Source organism: Aotus nancymaae, unplaced genomic scaffold, assembly GCF_030222135.1.
Source record: "Aotus nancymaae isolate 86718 unplaced genomic scaffold, 86718_ANA_hifiasm-v0.15.2.pri h1tg000025l, whole genome shotgun sequence".
NCBI classification, from domain to species: domain Eukaryota; kingdom Metazoa; phylum Chordata; class Mammalia; order Primates; family Aotidae; genus Aotus; species Aotus nancymaae.
The window spans coordinates 767,843-786,801 of record NW_026988438.1 but is presented as its reverse complement, the minus strand read 5'-3'; the positions used below and the strand labels follow the sequence as shown (position 1 = coordinate 786,801).

The window sequence follows — 18,959 nt, the reverse complement described above, 5'->3', positions numbered from 1 at the left end:
GTGCACGGTAAAGAGCCAGATCGGTGCAAGTCTTGTTTGTGATACTTCCTATCTGTGGGATCTTGGGCTTTGGGTCCCTCGTCTGTAAAATAGAGATAGTAATAGGACCTAATCCATAAGCTTATTGTGAGTATTAAATGAGTTCTCACCCAGGAAATGCTTAGGAGTGACTTACTCGCAAGACATGCTCAATCAGTGTTAGATTCTAGTGATCATTTTCTCTTGATTTAAAACTTTGAAATGTTCTGTTTGTATTATGGTAGGTTTTGGTCATTTGACGAAGCAATTGATGACATTGGCTGATGGACGTGTCGTGTTGGCTCTAGAAGGAGGACATGATCTCACAGCCATCTGTGATGCGTCAGAAGCCTGTGTAAATGCCCTTCTAGGAAATGAGGTAAAAAAAAAAAAAGTAAAAATACAAAAGGGCAGGGGTAAAGAATCAGGTATGTAGGCATGCATATTTTTAAATTAAAAAAAAAATCCTCGTACTCAGAAAGCTTGACCTTGCTCTTACCATTAAGAAATAAGGTAAGCCTTAGATGAGTTTACATGTTCTCATATACTACAGTGTTATTCCAGGTATAGAATCTGTGTAACACTCGCTGCCTTCAATCAGGTTAGCCGCAGAGCTCAAAAATAAGAACATTTTATCTACTGACCCAACTAATGAGTATGGAAACATTGAATAAGAAATAAAACTTAAAAAAAAGTCTCGATATTTCTTGTGGGATTATGTTATTTCTAGGGGAAGAAAACTATTTTAAAAATTGGTAAACTATTTTTGTCACCATTTAAGAATTCTCTGTGCTAAGAGATAGATATTGCCATCTTACAGATGGTGAGAATGAGTCTCAAAAATGTTGAGAAATCCATCCAAAGTCATGCAGTCAGAATGCATTCTACGATCCGAGATATGAACTTGAATCTAAATGGCCGAAGACCGTTGTGTTTTCTCTCACATCACATGGCTACATTGCAACATATTTTCTGACTACTCTGCAGAATTCAGATCCAATTGCTATGAGGTTCACTTCCAGCTCATGGCACTCATGGCAACATTTGCAACCAATCAGTTGCAATTCAGCAAATACTTCAAAGTTTCTAGGTATTCGTTAATATTATCAATTAACCTGTGTTCTATAGTGATTATATAGGAGTGTTAGGACTATCATATGCATTTTGCCTTTCTTTTATGAATTTTCAATATGATTTTGCTCATTAAACATATACAAAATCTTTTTAAAAATCTATCATTTATATCATTTTTAACTGTAATGCATGTCTTTGCCTGTAGTATTTATGAAACAAAATGTACCTTTTCTTCTACACATAGAACATATCGTTCTTATCGTCGTCATTATCTTACAAATCCGTAGTGTTTCCACATGATTATTTTTCGTATTTATTGAAGTAAAAAGTATGTTGTTAATTTGAAGAAAAAAATATGAGCGAGAAAACTTAAGTATTTCTCAAGTACTTTATTCTTGTTAATTTTAGACAGCACAATAACCCAAAGGATGTAATTATCTAATGATTAGTATCAACAAAGTACTGCTGTTTCAGATCACACACAATTCAAGGTGTGTAAAATTTTCTAAAATGTTAAGTGTCTTTCCAAGATTCCTGTAAGCCAATAATGTCAAACAGGATGAGTATTTTTTTTGTGGCGGTAAGGGAGTGCAAGAAATAAATGCTATTTTTGTTTTATGAGTTGATGTTGGAATGCTTTTGTGCCCCCTAGATAACATTTTTTGCACATGAACACCCATATTCTGAAATCACTTATTTGATTTTAAATATAGAAACATGTTACAGAAGCATATTAATATTTGCATTATACAGGCTTACATCAGATGTGCAGAAAATCAGAATAGGTTGTGGATTTGTGGCTCCATGGGTAATTGACTTTCCCAGAAAGAAATGTTATCTGATTGCAAAAGTTGACTACTTTTCTGCCTATGTGGAAGGAAATTTGGGATTTTACTGGCTTTCTTTGAGCACATGCATTCAAAGGAGATTCTGTCTCTATTCTCTTAAAAAATCTTTTGCTCTTAGCCCCATTCTTTTCTTCCAAGGGAACATTTCCAATGACAATAGAGTGATCTCCCATATGATCTCTTTCTTTAAGAAATGATTATGTTTTAGAACAGATTCAATTGTGTGGAGTTGTGTTCTTAATTTATCTGTGTTTACTGTAAAGTAAAGTGTGTTTTGTACCTTGCTGCCATTCTATGCCCTTTTGACAGGAAACGCTGGTCATTTTAGTGTATGTGCTTTTTGTGGAGATGAAATAAACTGCTTTTATAGAGCAATTAGTGACATTAAAATTGATGGTAATATGAGAGATTACATATTCTTAAATACTCCCATATGAAAATATCTCAAAATGCTAAATTAGCTATTAAAACCACCCTCTTAAATTTATGGATGACTTCCAAAAAGATAGAAAAAGGAGAGAGAACACTGTAGCTGTTGGCTCCCCTGGAGGCATCTGTTTGAAAATCACCAATTATTCAGAGTTTGAACGTTAATAATCTACTGCATATTGCAAAAAACAGAGCCTTTGGCCTAAGAAGGAAAAGGAATTTAATTGGAGACCAGAATACAGAAAGAATAACAATGATGTCACCTGATTTAAAGTTTGAGACCTGTGCCTTTTCTCTCCATGTTTAGAAAGACCAGATCTGAGACAGAGAAAGGAATAAAGGTATCACTGGACAGTATTAAACCTGACCATGTGAGTGTTTAGATTGCTAAAATTTCCGGCAAGTGCTAACTGAAATGATTATTTTTGGCTATACTGACCATTGAATTTACTAATGAATATGTATGTCATATGGGAAATTTGAGTTAGTTATTATGAAGCCCTAAATACCACCTTGTCCCTTTTGGTTGGTGATCTTCAATTGCATAAACACAATCTAAAATGTGTTCAGTATAAACTAAAGGAAGGGAGGTTTAAATAGTGTATACTGTATTTTTAGATTCCATAGGAATGGCAACTGCTGACAGCTTTTCTCTGTGTATTCTATATTTTTGCATTAAATTTTCTTGAGAACATAAACAAGAATATAGATTTCCTAGCAGATACTTTAAAGGTAAAAAATGAATATGGGATTATTGAACTTCTGAAAGGTAAATATTGTGTCAGGTCTATCAGCATATGGAAGAACAAAGCTAAGAACAAGGAAGATGATTAAAACTGAAAAATTAAAGAAAAATACAAGCATGTTGTACATTATAATTCATTTGGAAAAAGGAAATGAAAATATAATACATGAAACACATTGAAGAATGAGTTCTTCTCACTTTCATTGACAATATAATTTATAATCCAAGGCATGGTTTTCTGTATTTTTTTCCAGGTCAAAGATCCTTATGACTACATTGAAGTTTTAAGTTTCATTATTTTAGAAAAATAATACATAAAGCACATTGCATATACCTCACCGTTTTTTAAAAAGTGCATATATGCAGTTTTCACAGTAGTTTTAAATGGTAAGCTGTAGGTAAGAAAATACAAAAGGATGTCTCAGATACCAGTTACTGCGATTTCAAATCCCAACTTCCCTCCAAACCCTTTCTTCACGTGATTAATAGAGCAATTATAACTCATTATCTGGGATTTCACTTCTACAAATAACAAAATGTAGTAAAGCTTGAACTTAAAACATTGGCAGAACCCATTTTAGATTCTCAACACTGAACATGCAATTGAACTCAAATTAGAAAGGTCAAGAGGCGCCTTTTTGAGAGCCTCTGCTCTTTGTCAGATGTATTTATTCATGTGCAGAGGATTAGAATTCATAAACATTTTGCCAGTTTTTTGAATGCTATTTCTTTCCCTTGTTGTTTTTGGCCAGGCCATGTCAATACAGCAAAATTTTGCTTCTTATGGCTTATGATCAGCAGAAAAATATGTATTACATAAACCAAAGTAATTATAAAATCAACAGGAACCATTAGCTCTGCATCTGTGTAGACACATAGATGGGTACCAAAAAACTTGATTTTTAAAAATTCTGGTTATCTGAGTGTTACACCCAAAACAAGCATTTTCTTCTTTTTAAATATCTTTATCATGAAAATGATCTACTTAGCAAAACATCTCTTAACTATTCTTTTAAGAAATATGTACAAGGTCAGTCAAAATAATACACTATTGGATTAAAACTAATTTGAGCATGGTACAGGAAATTCCTAGGGGCAACTGATTTTGAAGACATACCAGAAGCCCATTTTTTTTCTTTATCTTGGCAAAGTTTAGAACTTAGATTTATCATTCCAATCAGTGCATGATGGATATTTTTGATCTTTTTCAATGAAGCACTTAGAAACACCAGCTTGGGGTTTGCAAGAAATTAAAGTGAATATTTAAATGAGAAGAATCATTCAGTTGCTTGGAAAGGCATTAGGGATACTTATGTGAATAGCCACATAGTTTTTAGAATTCGTAATAGAAACATCTGTGAGGTTCCCAGAGAATCTGATTTTGGTAATCTGTATTTGAGCTGATTGGCAACCAGTGTCACAGTTGCTTTAAGGCCAGATTTGCCTACTGTTATGTAAAGCCAATTAGTGGCACCCTGGGTTACTTCCTCTGAAAGAAATTTTCCCAAGAGGTGAGAAAAGCTGTAAGCAGTTGCCATTCCTATGGAATCTAAAACAAAAACATTGAAAATCTTCAAGCAAGTAAAACAAATGAGGGGATACATAGTAGTAGAAGCCTTGGGTAGTGAGTCGAGAACATGGCCATTGGATCACCTGTCAATACAAAATAAATGATGATTTCTAAGCTTATTAGGGAAAAGAAGCAAAACAAATTGTCATAGATCTGGAAGCTGTTGAGATTATGCTAAAGCCTCTCGTACTTAGACTTCAGCATTTACCCTCGGAATGTATGGCATGCTTTGGTTTTCCTTAGTCTTTTTAAAATTTGACTTCTAATTTCATTGTCTCTTCTTTTATTTTTCTTTTCTTTCTTTCCCTCCTTGCCTTCCTCTCTTTCTTCTTCCCTCCCTCACTTCCTTCATCTCTTCCTCCCTTTCTCCCTTCCTCTCTCTACTTTCTTTTTAATAACTGCTATCTCCTGTTGAGTATGTCTAGCTGCTTTCATTTGACTTGAATTTCACAAACAGTGGCTGAACTTAGTGATTGTGTTTGTTGATAATCTTTTAAAGATGATGTTTTGCTCTAACGCTGCTGAAATAGTCTCTTGAATTGACTCTAGTAAGTGTTGACAACCACCCCTGGGGTGAACTCTTGAGACGTTGTTGTCCAAGTTGCTCATCAGGGGTTGTTTGCATTGGATTCCGAGTGGGGAAGTTGTTTTGCCATCTTTTTCACTCTTTAGGTTATGTATGGCTGAGGCTTTTTCCATTGGGGAATTGGTGTGAATCTGGGAAAGCTTACAAGCTCCTAAATAGTTGCCATTCATGAGTAAAGGAAGGAAGAACTGAATACAGGGACAATGTGTGATATGACAGAATAATGTTTTTCTATGGTTTTCTTTTAAACTTTGAAGACTCCATACTCTAAAAGAGAATGTATGTATAATCTAAAGAGAGTAAAACCGTTTGGGGAAAAATTATTTGAAGATACTTTTCAGTGTAAATATGGCCTATGATGTTGCATTTGTTGTATTCAACAACGCAGAGCCAAACTGATTGTGAATTTTTTTTGTTTGTTTATATGTTTTAGCAAATGCCAAATGAAGTGGAGTTTGTTTGGATAATTCAAAACTCCATTATATAAATATTTTGTATTGTTTGTCTTTAGGTTTTTTAGAGGGTGTTAAGGAGAGTATAGGCCAGGGACCTGGACATTTCATAGGTTATGGTAACCTATAAAGGAAAGAAAGCAGTTCTTTGCCATGTGAAGCAAACATGGTATGACATTCGTTTATTTGTCTATTCATTAGTCTTTTATTGGGCATGTATTTTGTGAGCAAAATATCTAATATAAGTAAAAGTAATCAAAGTGTTTTGGGAATATAACATAGAACCATTGTTTTTAACTATAGATATGGAGGAATATTTTAATATTTAACACATCTTGAATAAAAAATCAGAGTGAAATGAGCTCATATCGAAGGAAGAGATTATCACGTAATGGGAAAGCATAGATAAAGACATTAAGACTTCTTGGAATTGTGGATGGCTCTGTTTAGATTTGTTTTGTTTTTGGTAGAGGAGAGGTATGTTAAGTAGAATAAAAGTATACACTGAGGCTGAATCTGGGTACTGGGATATCATAAGGAGTTAGAATTTCTGTGAAAAAATATGGAAGCTTTGAACAAATGAATCCCAAGCTTTGGGGTAAAACAGCAACAGCAACAAAACAGTGTTTTTTTTTTTTTGGAGATGGCAGAAGTTCATAGAAGAAAACAAAGCTTATTGTGAGAGTAACTATTAGCAATTTTCCCAGATAATCAATAAACAAAATTATACCGTAACCACGGTATGCTGAAACTGGCTGTAAATGACTTGTGAAAGCCAATTGTGTGTATCTCTGCTCAAATCTCAGTTCAATAAGTTCACATTAGTAGCTTGAAACGGACCATGGTGGGAATATTTACACCACAGAAATCAGCAAATGCTACACACTAGGACGACTTCTTGGTCAGTTAGCAGTTAAACATCTACCAGCACACCACTGCTGCATAATGTGAAACAGGTCTTGTTAGCAGAAAAGTCAACATTTGGAAAAGAGTATCATACAAAAAAATCTCTTAAATAAAACAAACAAAAAAAGAAAATATTGAAAAACATAAAATTAGCAAATTAAATGAAGAAGAGATTTAAAAAGCAAATAGAAGAATACTAGGCACAAAAAATGAAACAGGGCTTACCAGATTTGACTGTCAAATTTAAACTTACTTGCAGAAATTGGGTCAAGTAAACAAGATTTTTGGCATTTACTATGAGCCAATCCTTCTTAATAACAATTGATCCCTAAACTACAGAGCTTATGTTGGAAAACACATATAGCCCTGAACAGGCTTCCCTTCAATGTTGTTAGAACTTTGGTTTGACATGCACTTTTCAACATATATAGTATTTTCCCTGCTCTGCTGTGTGGTTCTAACTGCTTTCTCATTATGTTGTATATCTACAAACTTACCTTAATGATTAAGCAAGAATATCAATACTCGGAATTATCCAACAAATTGCATTCATTATCCTGCTTCCACCATGCCTTCTTTCGTTTATTTTCAGGCTTATTTTTAATTACTTAGCTGGCGATTGCCATAGATGTTTAAATATATCATGTGCAAAATGTCCATGGTTAAGCATCATGGAAATCATAGTATACTATTTGGGTTTCTTGTGGAACAGAGGCATCTTCTCATAGTCTTCCTCTTTTCATTCATTGGCAGATGTATTATATAACCTACATTTCTCTAAGCCATAGTAGTTTTGGATAAAATTCAGTTAATAGAACAGTAACTATAGTAGTGATCTCAGAGTCTAGCTCACTGGTTTCACTTATCTTACTCAAGAAATTCCTTCAATATCTCATGTGAGCTGATGACCATGACTGTTCCCTTTACCTCTTGATCTTCCTGTTACTCAAATAAGACTTGTTCGACTTATGTCACTGCTGTTGACCAGAAATATTTCTTTATTGCTGTGTTGACATCACCCTACATCATCTACATTTAGGGAGGATGCAGGCAGACCCAATCTGAATAATTTCAATGGTTTGTCAGAGTAGTAATTGACTGTCAATTCAATCACCCTGATTCCGATTCCCCCCCCCCCAATCTATTTGGCCAAGAATTTTAATCACTTCAAATAAAAGAGGTTATTTGGAGAATGACTCATGAATCACAATATGGATAAAATTATAACCAGATTTACTTACACAATCAAATTAAACATATACAACTAATTGCAGACTTCTCTAAGACAATTATTCAAATGAGAGTTGAGTTTTAACCACCAATCCCCTCTCACTAGGGAATTGATAATAGCTCATTAGCATGGAGAGTCCGATCTGTATCACAATCTACTTTCCTTGTCTTCTTGGTCTTGATCATCATATTCTTCCAAAGTTCTACAACGTCTTTGACCCTGACAGCTGAACCCTTTCTGCATTTTGTCTGAGTCGCTTTGCATGTTGCAAGGGGACTTTTAACTCCCTTTGTAAGTGAGTTTGTGGCCTCGTATTTAAAAATATAATGTGTTTCTCTCATACAAAATATATAATCTCACTTTGTTTCCTAGAAGCACCGTAATATAGTAGAAAGAACATGAACTCAAGAGCCAGACTTTGTTTCCCTATTCTCTTATGTCACAGTGCTTATTTTTTTTTTGGAATTTTTAATTTTTGAAAAATTGTTTTTAATTGTAAAATATAATGCTTACACAGAAAACTGCAAAACATGAATGTTCAACTCAATGAAATATCACAGAGATCACAGAGTAATGTCAGCATGTCAAAAGACCCCACGTTTCCTTTCTAACTAGTATCCCCTTTCTCTTTTCTGAAAGTAACCAATTTTCTGATTTCTAACACTACATTTTAATGTACAACTTTATATCCATGCAACTATAAAATATATAATTCCTTTCTTGCTCATTTTGCTCAACATTATGTTTGTGAGATTTATCCATGTTGTTGCAGCCAGCTATAGTTGATTCATTTTTATTAACAGATAGTATTCCATTCTGTAAAAATAATTTTTAGGAAAATATCACAATTTATTTACATATTCTACTTTTGACAGATAAAGGGAATTTTTCCAGTTTGGGAGCTATTGTATGTAATGTTGTGATGAACATTTTATATGTGTTTCTTGGTGCACTTGTACCCACATTTTTGTTGAATATATTTCTACAAGTGGTATTGCTGAATTCTGAAATATGCATGTGTTTAAATTCTATGGATGGCACCAAACTATTTTCCATAGTGGTAGTTTCAATTTATACTCCTACCTACGGCATACAACCGTTCCCATGGTTCTGTATCCTTCCAATACTCCATATTGTCAGTCTTTTAAAATCTTAGCCATGCTGTTGGATGTATAGTAGTATATCATCATGGTTTTAATTTGCCCAGATGCTAATGAGGCAGTTCTTCATCTATTTATTGATCATTTGTAGTTACTGTTTTTGATGTATCTATTAAAGACTTTTGCCCACCTTCATACTGTCTTTTTCCTTACTGTTTCAGCAGTTCTTTGTAGGTTCTACTGTTGGTTTCATGTGCTGAAATATCTTGTCTTTTCACTGTCCTTAGAGGTGACCTTCGATAATTGAAGGTAACTTTTTATAGTGATATAATTTATCAGTCTTTTCCTGTAGAATAAATTCCATTTGTATTCTATTTAAGTATTCTTTCTGGATTCCCAAAATCATGAAAAGATTATTTTTATCCTTTCCTTACTCTTCTCTGAAAGGTTTATTTTTTGACTTCAACATTTAGATGCACAGTTCATCCAGCATTGAATTTGTATATGGCATAATGTAGAGGTCAGGTTTGTTTGTTTGTTTCAGTGAATATAAGCACCACTTCTAGAAAAGACCATCCATTCGTTGTGGCTCAGTAGTGTTAACTTTGTCCATGTATACATGGAGAGTCTATTCTGTTTCACAGGTTTCTATCTTTTTATGTGATACTATCAGACTGTCTTACTACTGTAGTTTTATTAAAAGTCTTGATATCTGGTAGAACAAATCTGTCAGTTTGTTTTTCTTCTTCAAGACAGTCGTGGCTATATTTGAACCCACTGCATTTTTAAATAAAATGTGAGAATTAGCTTGGGCGGTTGTACAAATCACATGTAAGTGGATATAAATGGGTTTAGTTCACCAATGAAGACAAAGATGATTGCATTGTAATAACAGATGTGTTTATAGGGAAGCTTTCTGTCATATAATATAATTATAAGGAAAGTTTGAATGAAAGAAATGAAAAACATTTATCCACAAGAACTAACTGAAGGAAAACTCATATGACTATATTAATACCAGATAAAAAAGGACTTTAAGGCAAAACAAAAAAGGGGAAATAGAGATCAAAATAGATCTTTCATACTGATAAAATATTTTATCAACTGAGAATATAAAACAATTCAAAATTTATGTGTCTAAGACAGCATAAAAACATTAAGCAAAAATGGAAAGAATCAAATAAAAAAATAGCCAAAACCGTAATCATAATAACAAATTTCAGCATAGTACTCTCAGTAACTGATAAATCATGAAGGAAATAAACGTGAAGGATGATAAGGAAGATTTAAACACTTGATAAACTTGCTATAATTTAAATGTGTAATGGATCATATATCCCCAAACATGACAGAATATCATTCTTTTCAAGACATTCTTAACATTTTAAAAGATAGACCATATATGGAGCATAAAGCAAGTTTCAATACATTTTAACTAATTGAATTCATACATAGTATAATTTCTTACCACAATAAATTTAAACTAAAATCGATATTAAGAGGTAAGTAGAAAATCTTACATATTTTGAGATTTGAAATATACTCTAATTCATGTGTCCAAAGAAATCACAATGAAAAATTAGAAAGTTTTCTGAAATAAAGCATTATGAATATATAAAATGTGAAAACTTGTGTGATATATAAAGCTGAACTTAGAGAAACATATAGTTTTAAATGTACATGTTAGTAAATAAGAAAGCTTAAAAATAATATGGAAAGCATACATCTCATGAAATTAGAGAATCAAAGCAACAAATTAAATGCAAAGAAACCAAAGGAAATAGAAATAATAAAATAGAAAAGAAGCATATAAGATTTTTAAAGTCAAAGGTTGATTCTTTGAAATAAATAACAAAAGTGATCAGACTCTAGTAAGACCGACCAACAAAGAGAAAGCATGCCTGTCCTGCACTGGGAAAGAAAAGGGGACTCTTACAGATTTTAGCCTTATTAAAAGGATGACAAGAAAATATTAAAAACAAATCTGTATAAACAATTTGAAAATTTATGAAACGGAATATTAGAAATGGAAAATTATAATAAAAATACAGCCTTGCAAGACTGTATAAACATACAGAAAAATTGAATAGTTCTTTAATTACTAACAAAATTGAGTTTTTAAAATTAAATTTACCAAAACCCATACAGTTTCACCAGGGAATTCTACCAGGAATTTTAGAAAAAAAATAATACCAATCACAAATAGTTTTAGAATAAAGGAGTAGAGGGTAGGAAGAATGTATCACAACTAATTTTTTGAGGCCTGTGTAATACTGACACCAAAAACTTAAGAGAATATTACAAGAAAGGAATATTAGGAGAATCTTTCTCATAGTCATAGTAGTTAAAACCCTAAAGAAAATATTAGCAGTTCATCAACATCTTAAATGTTCATAAAATTAGGTTTACCCTAGAAATATGACATACTAACTTTCCAAACTAATCATTATAATTCATCACATTAAGACAATGAAGAAGAAGTATAACTGTATCAACAGATGTTTTAAAAGCAGCTGATAAATTACCCAATCTTAATGAACAATTTTTACAAATAAAAATAAAAGACATATTTAACTTGATAAAGGATATCTACAAAAAATTCTACAGTATACATTAGGTTTAAAGGTGAAATATAGAAATTATTCTTTTAAATCGTAAACAAGACAAAGATACTCTTACTGCTTCATTTCAACATTGCTCAGGGAATCCTAGACAGTGAAATATGGTAAGAAAAAGAAAAAAGTATCAGTATTGCAGAAAAATAAATCTTTCACTATTTACAGATGATATGTAATTGAGTGTGAAGAAAATCTATTAAAATGTTTATTTAAATTATGATTTAATATGTAAATTTAACAAGGTTGATAAAAATGAAATTTTAAAACTCAAGGTTTAGTAAAAATTAATTATATATCTATATAACTGTCATAACTATAGGAAACAAAATTTAAGAATATACTGGTTTTATATCAGTTATCCTTAAGGGAAACTGAGTGAAGAGTATGTGGGAATTCTGTACAATGTTTGAAACTTTCTGTAAATATAAAATTTCTTCAAAAAACATTTTAATACTGTTCGTTTCACATGTATATTTTTGTCTCTCCACCATTTCCATGTCCGACCTCTACTATGTCCTATCATAATGTTCCATACATACTTAAAAGCAAGCAAAGGGTGGAGTTCCATCTTTAAAAACTGAACATACATTTTGGACAACACATTCTTGGCAATGGAATCCGGACAACATTTATCAGACATGGTGTGGAAAGTTCTCACTCTGCATTACAAAAAGGACAGCTAGATATCAAATGATACAGAAATGAAATAAGACAAGTTTTCTAACAAGCTGTTTAAACGATTTTCTTAAAGAGACTTCTTGCTCCGCTGCCAGAGATCTTGAATAGCCTCCTGGTCAGTCATCAGGAAGCAGTTCTTCACATAATTGATGAACTTGGTTTCCAATTTGAGAAGAGAATCACCTTTTTCTGTACTTGCTTGCATTTTTGCTTTGATGTTTTCTACAGAACTAGGTCCTTTTAGCATTTTAGGAGTTTTTTCTTTCCTGTTTTTCGAATGATTCTGACCTTTTGGTCTTGATGTTGGTGGGTTTGAGTCTTTTCCATTCTGGTTTGATTTTTGTGCATTTTGGCTGGAGTATCTTGTATAGATTTCTTCACTGGGCTTTTTCTTCAGCTTCCTCACCCTCATGATCATCCTCATCTTCCTCTTCCTCATCATCTTCATTAGCAGCAAGTTTTACTTTTTTCTGTGGAAGCTCACTACCACCTCTAGGGGCAGATCGCTTTCCAGATATACTTAAGAGCTTCATATTCTCCTCCTCTTCATCTTCTGACTCTGCGTCTTCCCCCACAGCTACTAAGTGCTGTCCACTCATATGCATTTGCCCTGAACCACACTTCAACCATAAGCATAGGTGGTGGTATTTCAAAGCCTATAATGGAAACTGTTGGCTGTACAGACATTTTCAAAGTTGCCAGTGTTACTTGTAATTGGACTGCCTTTATATTTCATTGCTTCTGCTTCAACAATGTGCAATTCGTTATATGTACTGACTCCTAAACTGACCATTCTTAAAGAAAACTGGTGCTCATTATCCACATTAAAGTGATAATCTTTGTTAGATTTAGTTCACAACTGAAAAGATAGTTCCGAGGCCTCAGGGGGCTCATGACCATGTCTGTCGAATATTCCATGGGGTTGTGGCATGGACTTAGGTGGCAGAGAAGACAAATGGAGATAAGTGACTCCTGCTCTGGAGAACAAGCACACGGGACAGAATCACACCAGGACTGAAGTTTTTAAAATTAAATTATAAATATGCATATCATATATATATAGTGTAAATATATACACATACATAATTTACAAAAACTGATAACAAATACCTAGAATACATCTGTCTGAAAATATGACCATATTCATAAAATTGTAAAATATTTTTAGAGAAGTTAACAAACATGTAAGTAAATTAAATAATATGTATATGGATTAGAGGTCTAAATATTGGGATGATCCCACTTCTCCTCAAATTGGGCTAAAGATTAATTTCAGTGCCTTTCAAAATCTCATTCCATTTTATAGTCATGCTATTACTTTTTCTCCCTGCTCAATTGGAAGCAACCTTTTTCTCTTCTAATTATTGGCATGGCCATTCTGCCTCTGCTTGCCCTGGGTCTTTGTTTCTTTTCCATTTCCCTGCATTTCTGATCTATAGAAATATCTGCCTGCATGTCAGGAAACCCTGCCAATGCATAGGAGAGAATAATTGTCTGGAAATTATGCAAGGGCAGTTCACCTTAGAAAACAAAATGAATTATCATTGCTGTTCTGTTTCTTCATCTTAAAACCATACCCTGGTTACAGCAGCCAACCAAAAGGAAGAACCCATTTTATTTTGGCTTGTTAACTATGGAGAGCAGGACAAAGGTCATCTCTTCTGTTTTTTCTTCAATTAACCCTCCATTTGTTCAACATTTTAAAAATGTCTTTCCTATGCAGTCTCCATCTTTGACTTTAAATGGCTCACAACGAAGTAGAGAATGGGAAAAAATGACTTATTACCACATAATGTATTTAGTAAATAAGAGGATTTGTGGGGAAAAGGGCCATAGGAGTAGAAGAAATTTGCTCTGGTAGAGAATTTGAGGAGCATGCAATATTTGTGCTGGTCCTTGAATGCTTGGTAAAGTTTTACCAATTCAAAGAAGAATGAAGAAAAGATAATAAAGAGGGAACAGAATAGATAAAGGTACAGAAATATTAAGAAACTTGGGAATTAAAAAATATTTGGGAAACATTAAAACATAACAAAAACACTAATGAGACTATTTAATAAATCCTTTGCTTGCTTGATGTATACATCCATCCTTGTACACCTGTTACGTTTGCAAAGGCTTTGTTTAGCTTCTTTTATGTTCTGTTCTGAATCATGCAAATGAAGAAAATCAGTGAGCTGTTTTTCATGTCTCATCAGTACAGCATAAATTTTAAAACTCTTACTGAACAGCATCTCCAAGAATATCCTTCACCTATTTCTACAGATGAACTGTAGGCAACTAAAATGATTTTTGATGATTTAAATGATCTGATTCTAAAGAACCTGGAAATTACTTATAAGATGATAATGGCCATAATTTTATGGACTTTTTTGGTGTTTTAAAGTAGCTATGGTACTTAGAATGTGTATGGTGTATGCAACTTAACAAACATCTGAATCGTGTCAATACATTATCACAACTTTCTGAAAATGATGTAGAAAAATAAACTTCCCTGTCACTGATCCTGAAAAATCTGTGTAAAGAATTGCTGTGAGTAATGCTTGTGATTAAGCTTGAGATATAATTAAGCTGGATGAGAGCTTTAAGTGTCAAGAGATTGTGTTAAAGTTATCTAGTGTATCCTCGATAATTATCATGGAGTTATAAGATATACTAGATAACTTAACAGTATTGCTTGACAAAGATGGCATGATGGGTGTGTACTATTTCCTACATTTGCATGTGCTTTATCTTTCTGTAACTTTTTGCATGCAAAAATTGTCTTGTTTGTATAAATTACTTCCTTATTTATCTTTTAATAATTTTTATAATGCTGATTTGCCTCAATAGCCAATGTTTTTGTTGTATCTAATCACCTAAATTAAATACATGGCAAAACTTTACCACATATTCTTATTTTCTACTCCAAATTTATAAAAATATGAATATTTATTTCATATTACTTTATTAGTTATTAAATTATGAATAATGACCAACACTCATACATATTTATTAAGTGGATGCTTCAGTCAGATGTTGTTAGTGCTTATAATTGTGAGTGATTAAATAAATAACTCTCTAGAAAAGACAACCCAATTCTGTGGTCCCTCCATACAAGATTTTAATTTTATAAAAACAGACTCTAAATGCCACTTGCCTTTTGCCAATGGAGATAATATTATCCATTGCATAGCTACCAGAGAAAAAATAAAGACCCTACATTGAGAACTTTCTGAATTCAGCTCTGTCTGTATGTATACACTTAAAATGTAACAAATTGGAGCAATTTACTGAAGGTTAAATCCTCTAAATGACATTCAACTAAAACATGCAGGGAAATGGTTTGGGAGGTTTAAATGATCAATTTAATTGCCTTAATTCTCTGGATTGCTTTTTAAAGTAGACACAACCCTTTTGCATCTAACTGAAGATTCTAAATTGGGGGTTTAGGGGTGTTTGTATTTTACTGAGTCACTTATACTTTCTATATAACCCCAGTCTTTAAAATAGCCCAGACCTCAGTATGCAAGAGTTCAGAAGTTAGATGTTTGATCTGCCTGTAGCTTCCTTTCCAGAAGCCAGCACGTTTCAATTTGTCAGCATTTTTACCCCGAAGTCACAGGGAGGCTTTTTGAAGAGCTAAATATGCTGATATCACCTTGTGCTTTTGTTCGTAAATATTGGAACATAGACAGTCATTTCAAGATGTTTTATTAGTAAAACCTACCTGGTTTCTATTAAAATTATTTTCTCTAAGCTCCAAGAAAGGAGCGAAAAATTATTTATGAGCAAAGCAGCTCGCTCAACCTTGTCTAATGCATAAGAATTTTCCAAGTAAACTTCAGTTTATGATTCAGTAGTTCCTCTGAGTTGAGAGAGTGCTACTAGACTCACAAATTCTTAAAGATACAATTTGAAATACCAGATTTTTTAAATGATTTTAACTAATTTTAAGAGTTGATTTCAGAACCTTGTACTGCCACTGAGTGGTGATGGTGATTTTTTTTTTCCTCTCACCAAACTGTATTGCAAATAAACCTTTTGATGTTTTAAAGGTTTTTCTTTGGCAGCTAAGAAAAACACTCTGGAAAGTTATAGTTAGTGAATTTACCCACGTATAAATATCCCTGAGCTACTCTGTTATCCTATGGCATCTGGAATAAAGGTGCTATTGTTTTAGATTTCATGACTGAAGAATAGAATAATCAATTTAGAGAGACCCTGAGGGGAAGATTCACTCACATATGCTGTGGAAACTTGTAATCCCTGTGTTTTTTTAGTTTTTCTTACAGATGAGGAGACATAGATGAGTTCACGCTTTGATACATCTAGTGACATCGCTTTCCATTCACACCAAATTATAGTTTGATCACCAGTTCATGTTTGAGGTGATTAACCTTAACATTTCTAGGAAAAGGACTTTTTTGTTAATCTTTTTGTTACTATTATTTTATTTCCTTTTTGCATCACAATAGCTGGACAACTATTTTATTTGCAAGGGCCCTAGCCATGCACTTTCTGCTGTAACATGCCAAGCTAATTGCCACAGCATTCTGAGGGATGCATTATCAGACTTAGGTCTGACAACTAGGCTCCATAAATTATTGAAGGCTTCTCTTCATTTCTTGCAAAACAGTGTTTGCTGAGCCTCTCCATGAAAAATTAGTGTAATTCCAGAAGATCATGATAGATTTGCAAGGTAGGAATTTGGCCTGTGCTTACACACAGACATCTGCATAGTTATGAATAAAATAGAAGTTAAATGAAACTGTACAGTTACTTTACATTTGGTTATTTGAATCTTTTCTCTACTACTTTATTCAATGGCCTTTGAATAACAGCAGCTGTGTCTCCTGGCTTTCTCTCGTGAAGTGTCCAAATGCGTAAGGTGGTTAGATGTAAAAACACTGCGAAAGTGTGAATAATAGAGTGCCCACTTTCTGTCTATAGCAACTTCCCTGAGGTTCTGTTTGCAGGGCCCAGCTGCGTATACAGACATGATGGAATTTGGTTTGTCAGGAACCTACAAAAATTACAGAAATAACTCAGATTTGTAATGAATAATACACAGACATGCACCTGCTTCAGGGACTTCATAGATTAGTCTTGCGACCAATGGAAAAGCCCCTTGGAATTCAATTACATGGATGTAAAACAGTTATTTTCTGGCTACACTTTTAGAACTAATATCAGCAAAATGTTAACTAGTTCTTGGAGCAAGCTTTTCCTGAGGATTAGGTTGTTTCAGTTTGCTTTGCTTCTGTGAGACTTACTATAAAGTCATAATATTTTGCTCATGTTATTATCTACTCTTCTTGCAGCTGGAGCCACTTGCAGAAGATGTTCTCCACCAAAGCCCGAATATGAATGCTGTTATTTCTTTACAGAAGATCATTGAAATTCAAAGTATGTCTTTAAAGTTTTTTAAAAAATTCGAATTGGGTAAAACTAACAAAAATTACATTGCGAATTACAGTACAAAGAAACACTTCTTTAGAGTTATGATTTGCACGTATGTTCTTATGTATTGTCTTACCGTGTTGCTCTTAATGCAGCCCTCTTATCTTACACTAAGGACACAAAGTAGAGACTCTAGATTTAGAATCTTGTTTTTTTCATATATTTCGGGCATTTGGATTTTTTTACTATTATGACCACTAAGCATTTACCCAGAACCATGAAATAAATGCAAAAATTGTGCTTTTTATAATCCAATCTTAACGAAATTTAGTTATCTCCTAATGATGTTGGAATTCAGCAATCATTTACTGATTTATGTGTGTCAGGAAAGGAAAAAAATTAATGAGAAAGCCTCTGTATGAGAACATCTAACTTAACAAAGTAGGGTTAAGTCATAGACTTTTTGGATCATCCAATTCCCTTCACACACATACATACCCACACATGCACATGGGCACACAAACATGTTGAAATCAAGCCCAAATTAACATGAAGATCAGCATGAAGAGAAAAACCAAACGGTAAAATGATTGAGATGTCAAGGAGAATTAGGAAAACCTTCAGGTTTGCTGCTGTCCTGTAGAAGCATTTATTAAGTGCCACCTTAAGAAGCCACTTTCCAGCTCCCTCTGGGGGTCATTGCCTTTGCTTGTTCAGTAGCAGCTTGGAGATATGGGTTGACTGGAGTTAAATTACCCATTTATCAAACACTGTGAATATTTACAAATCAGCCGTACGGGAACTAAAGCTAATTCTCCACTTAATCTCACTCATGCTGGGACTGAGGGCCATATGTACTCAACAAACATTTATTGACTACATGTCATAACTAAAATAAACTATGAATTTCAAAGACTTTTAGGGAACAGAAAAGTAAACATTCCGATGCTGGGGTGCACTATTCAAGCCTCTGACATAAGCCTAGAGTACAGGAACTGACAGAGACGAGGAGAAGGCAGGAGGTGGCTTCATAAGCTTGAGAGGAAAATCCTGTCGTCGTCTTGTCTTTGCCTCGTTTCCACTGGGGCTAGATAAAGAGGGTCTATTACGTGTCACTGTAGGTTTCAAAGCAAGGAATCTTGAAATCATGTTCAGCAGCGTTCTCCTATTCATCCACGTGCAATCCAATGTCCCCTTTCAGGTTATTAATAGAATGAAAATATCTCAGTCTTTATACGTATTGTCTTTTTCTGAGCATTGTTTAGCCATTATATACACAAAGTATTAAAATTGATTGGTGCCGTGTATATTCTGAGCATATG

General features: G+C 33.5%; 1 protein-coding gene and 1 pseudogene across 11 annotated transcripts in view; one reads left to right on the top strand and one right to left on the bottom strand.

Annotated features, from left to right (window-relative positions):
* Positions 1-18,959, top strand: part of HDAC9 (histone deacetylase 9) — a 919,102-nt gene that overhangs the window by 858,063 nt on the left and 42,080 nt on the right. For all 11 annotated transcript variants that reach the window (XM_012450672.2, XM_021674167.2, XM_012450674.2 and 8 more), the window contains 2 exons: positions 264-397; positions 17,559-17,643. In XM_012450672.2, coding sequence (XP_012306095.2) covers positions 264-397; positions 17,559-17,643 — 219 coding nt within the window. The remainder of the gene's footprint in view (positions 1-263; positions 398-17,558; positions 17,644-18,959) is intronic.
* On the bottom strand, positions 12,323-13,173 carry LOC135276491 (nucleophosmin-like; annotated as a pseudogene).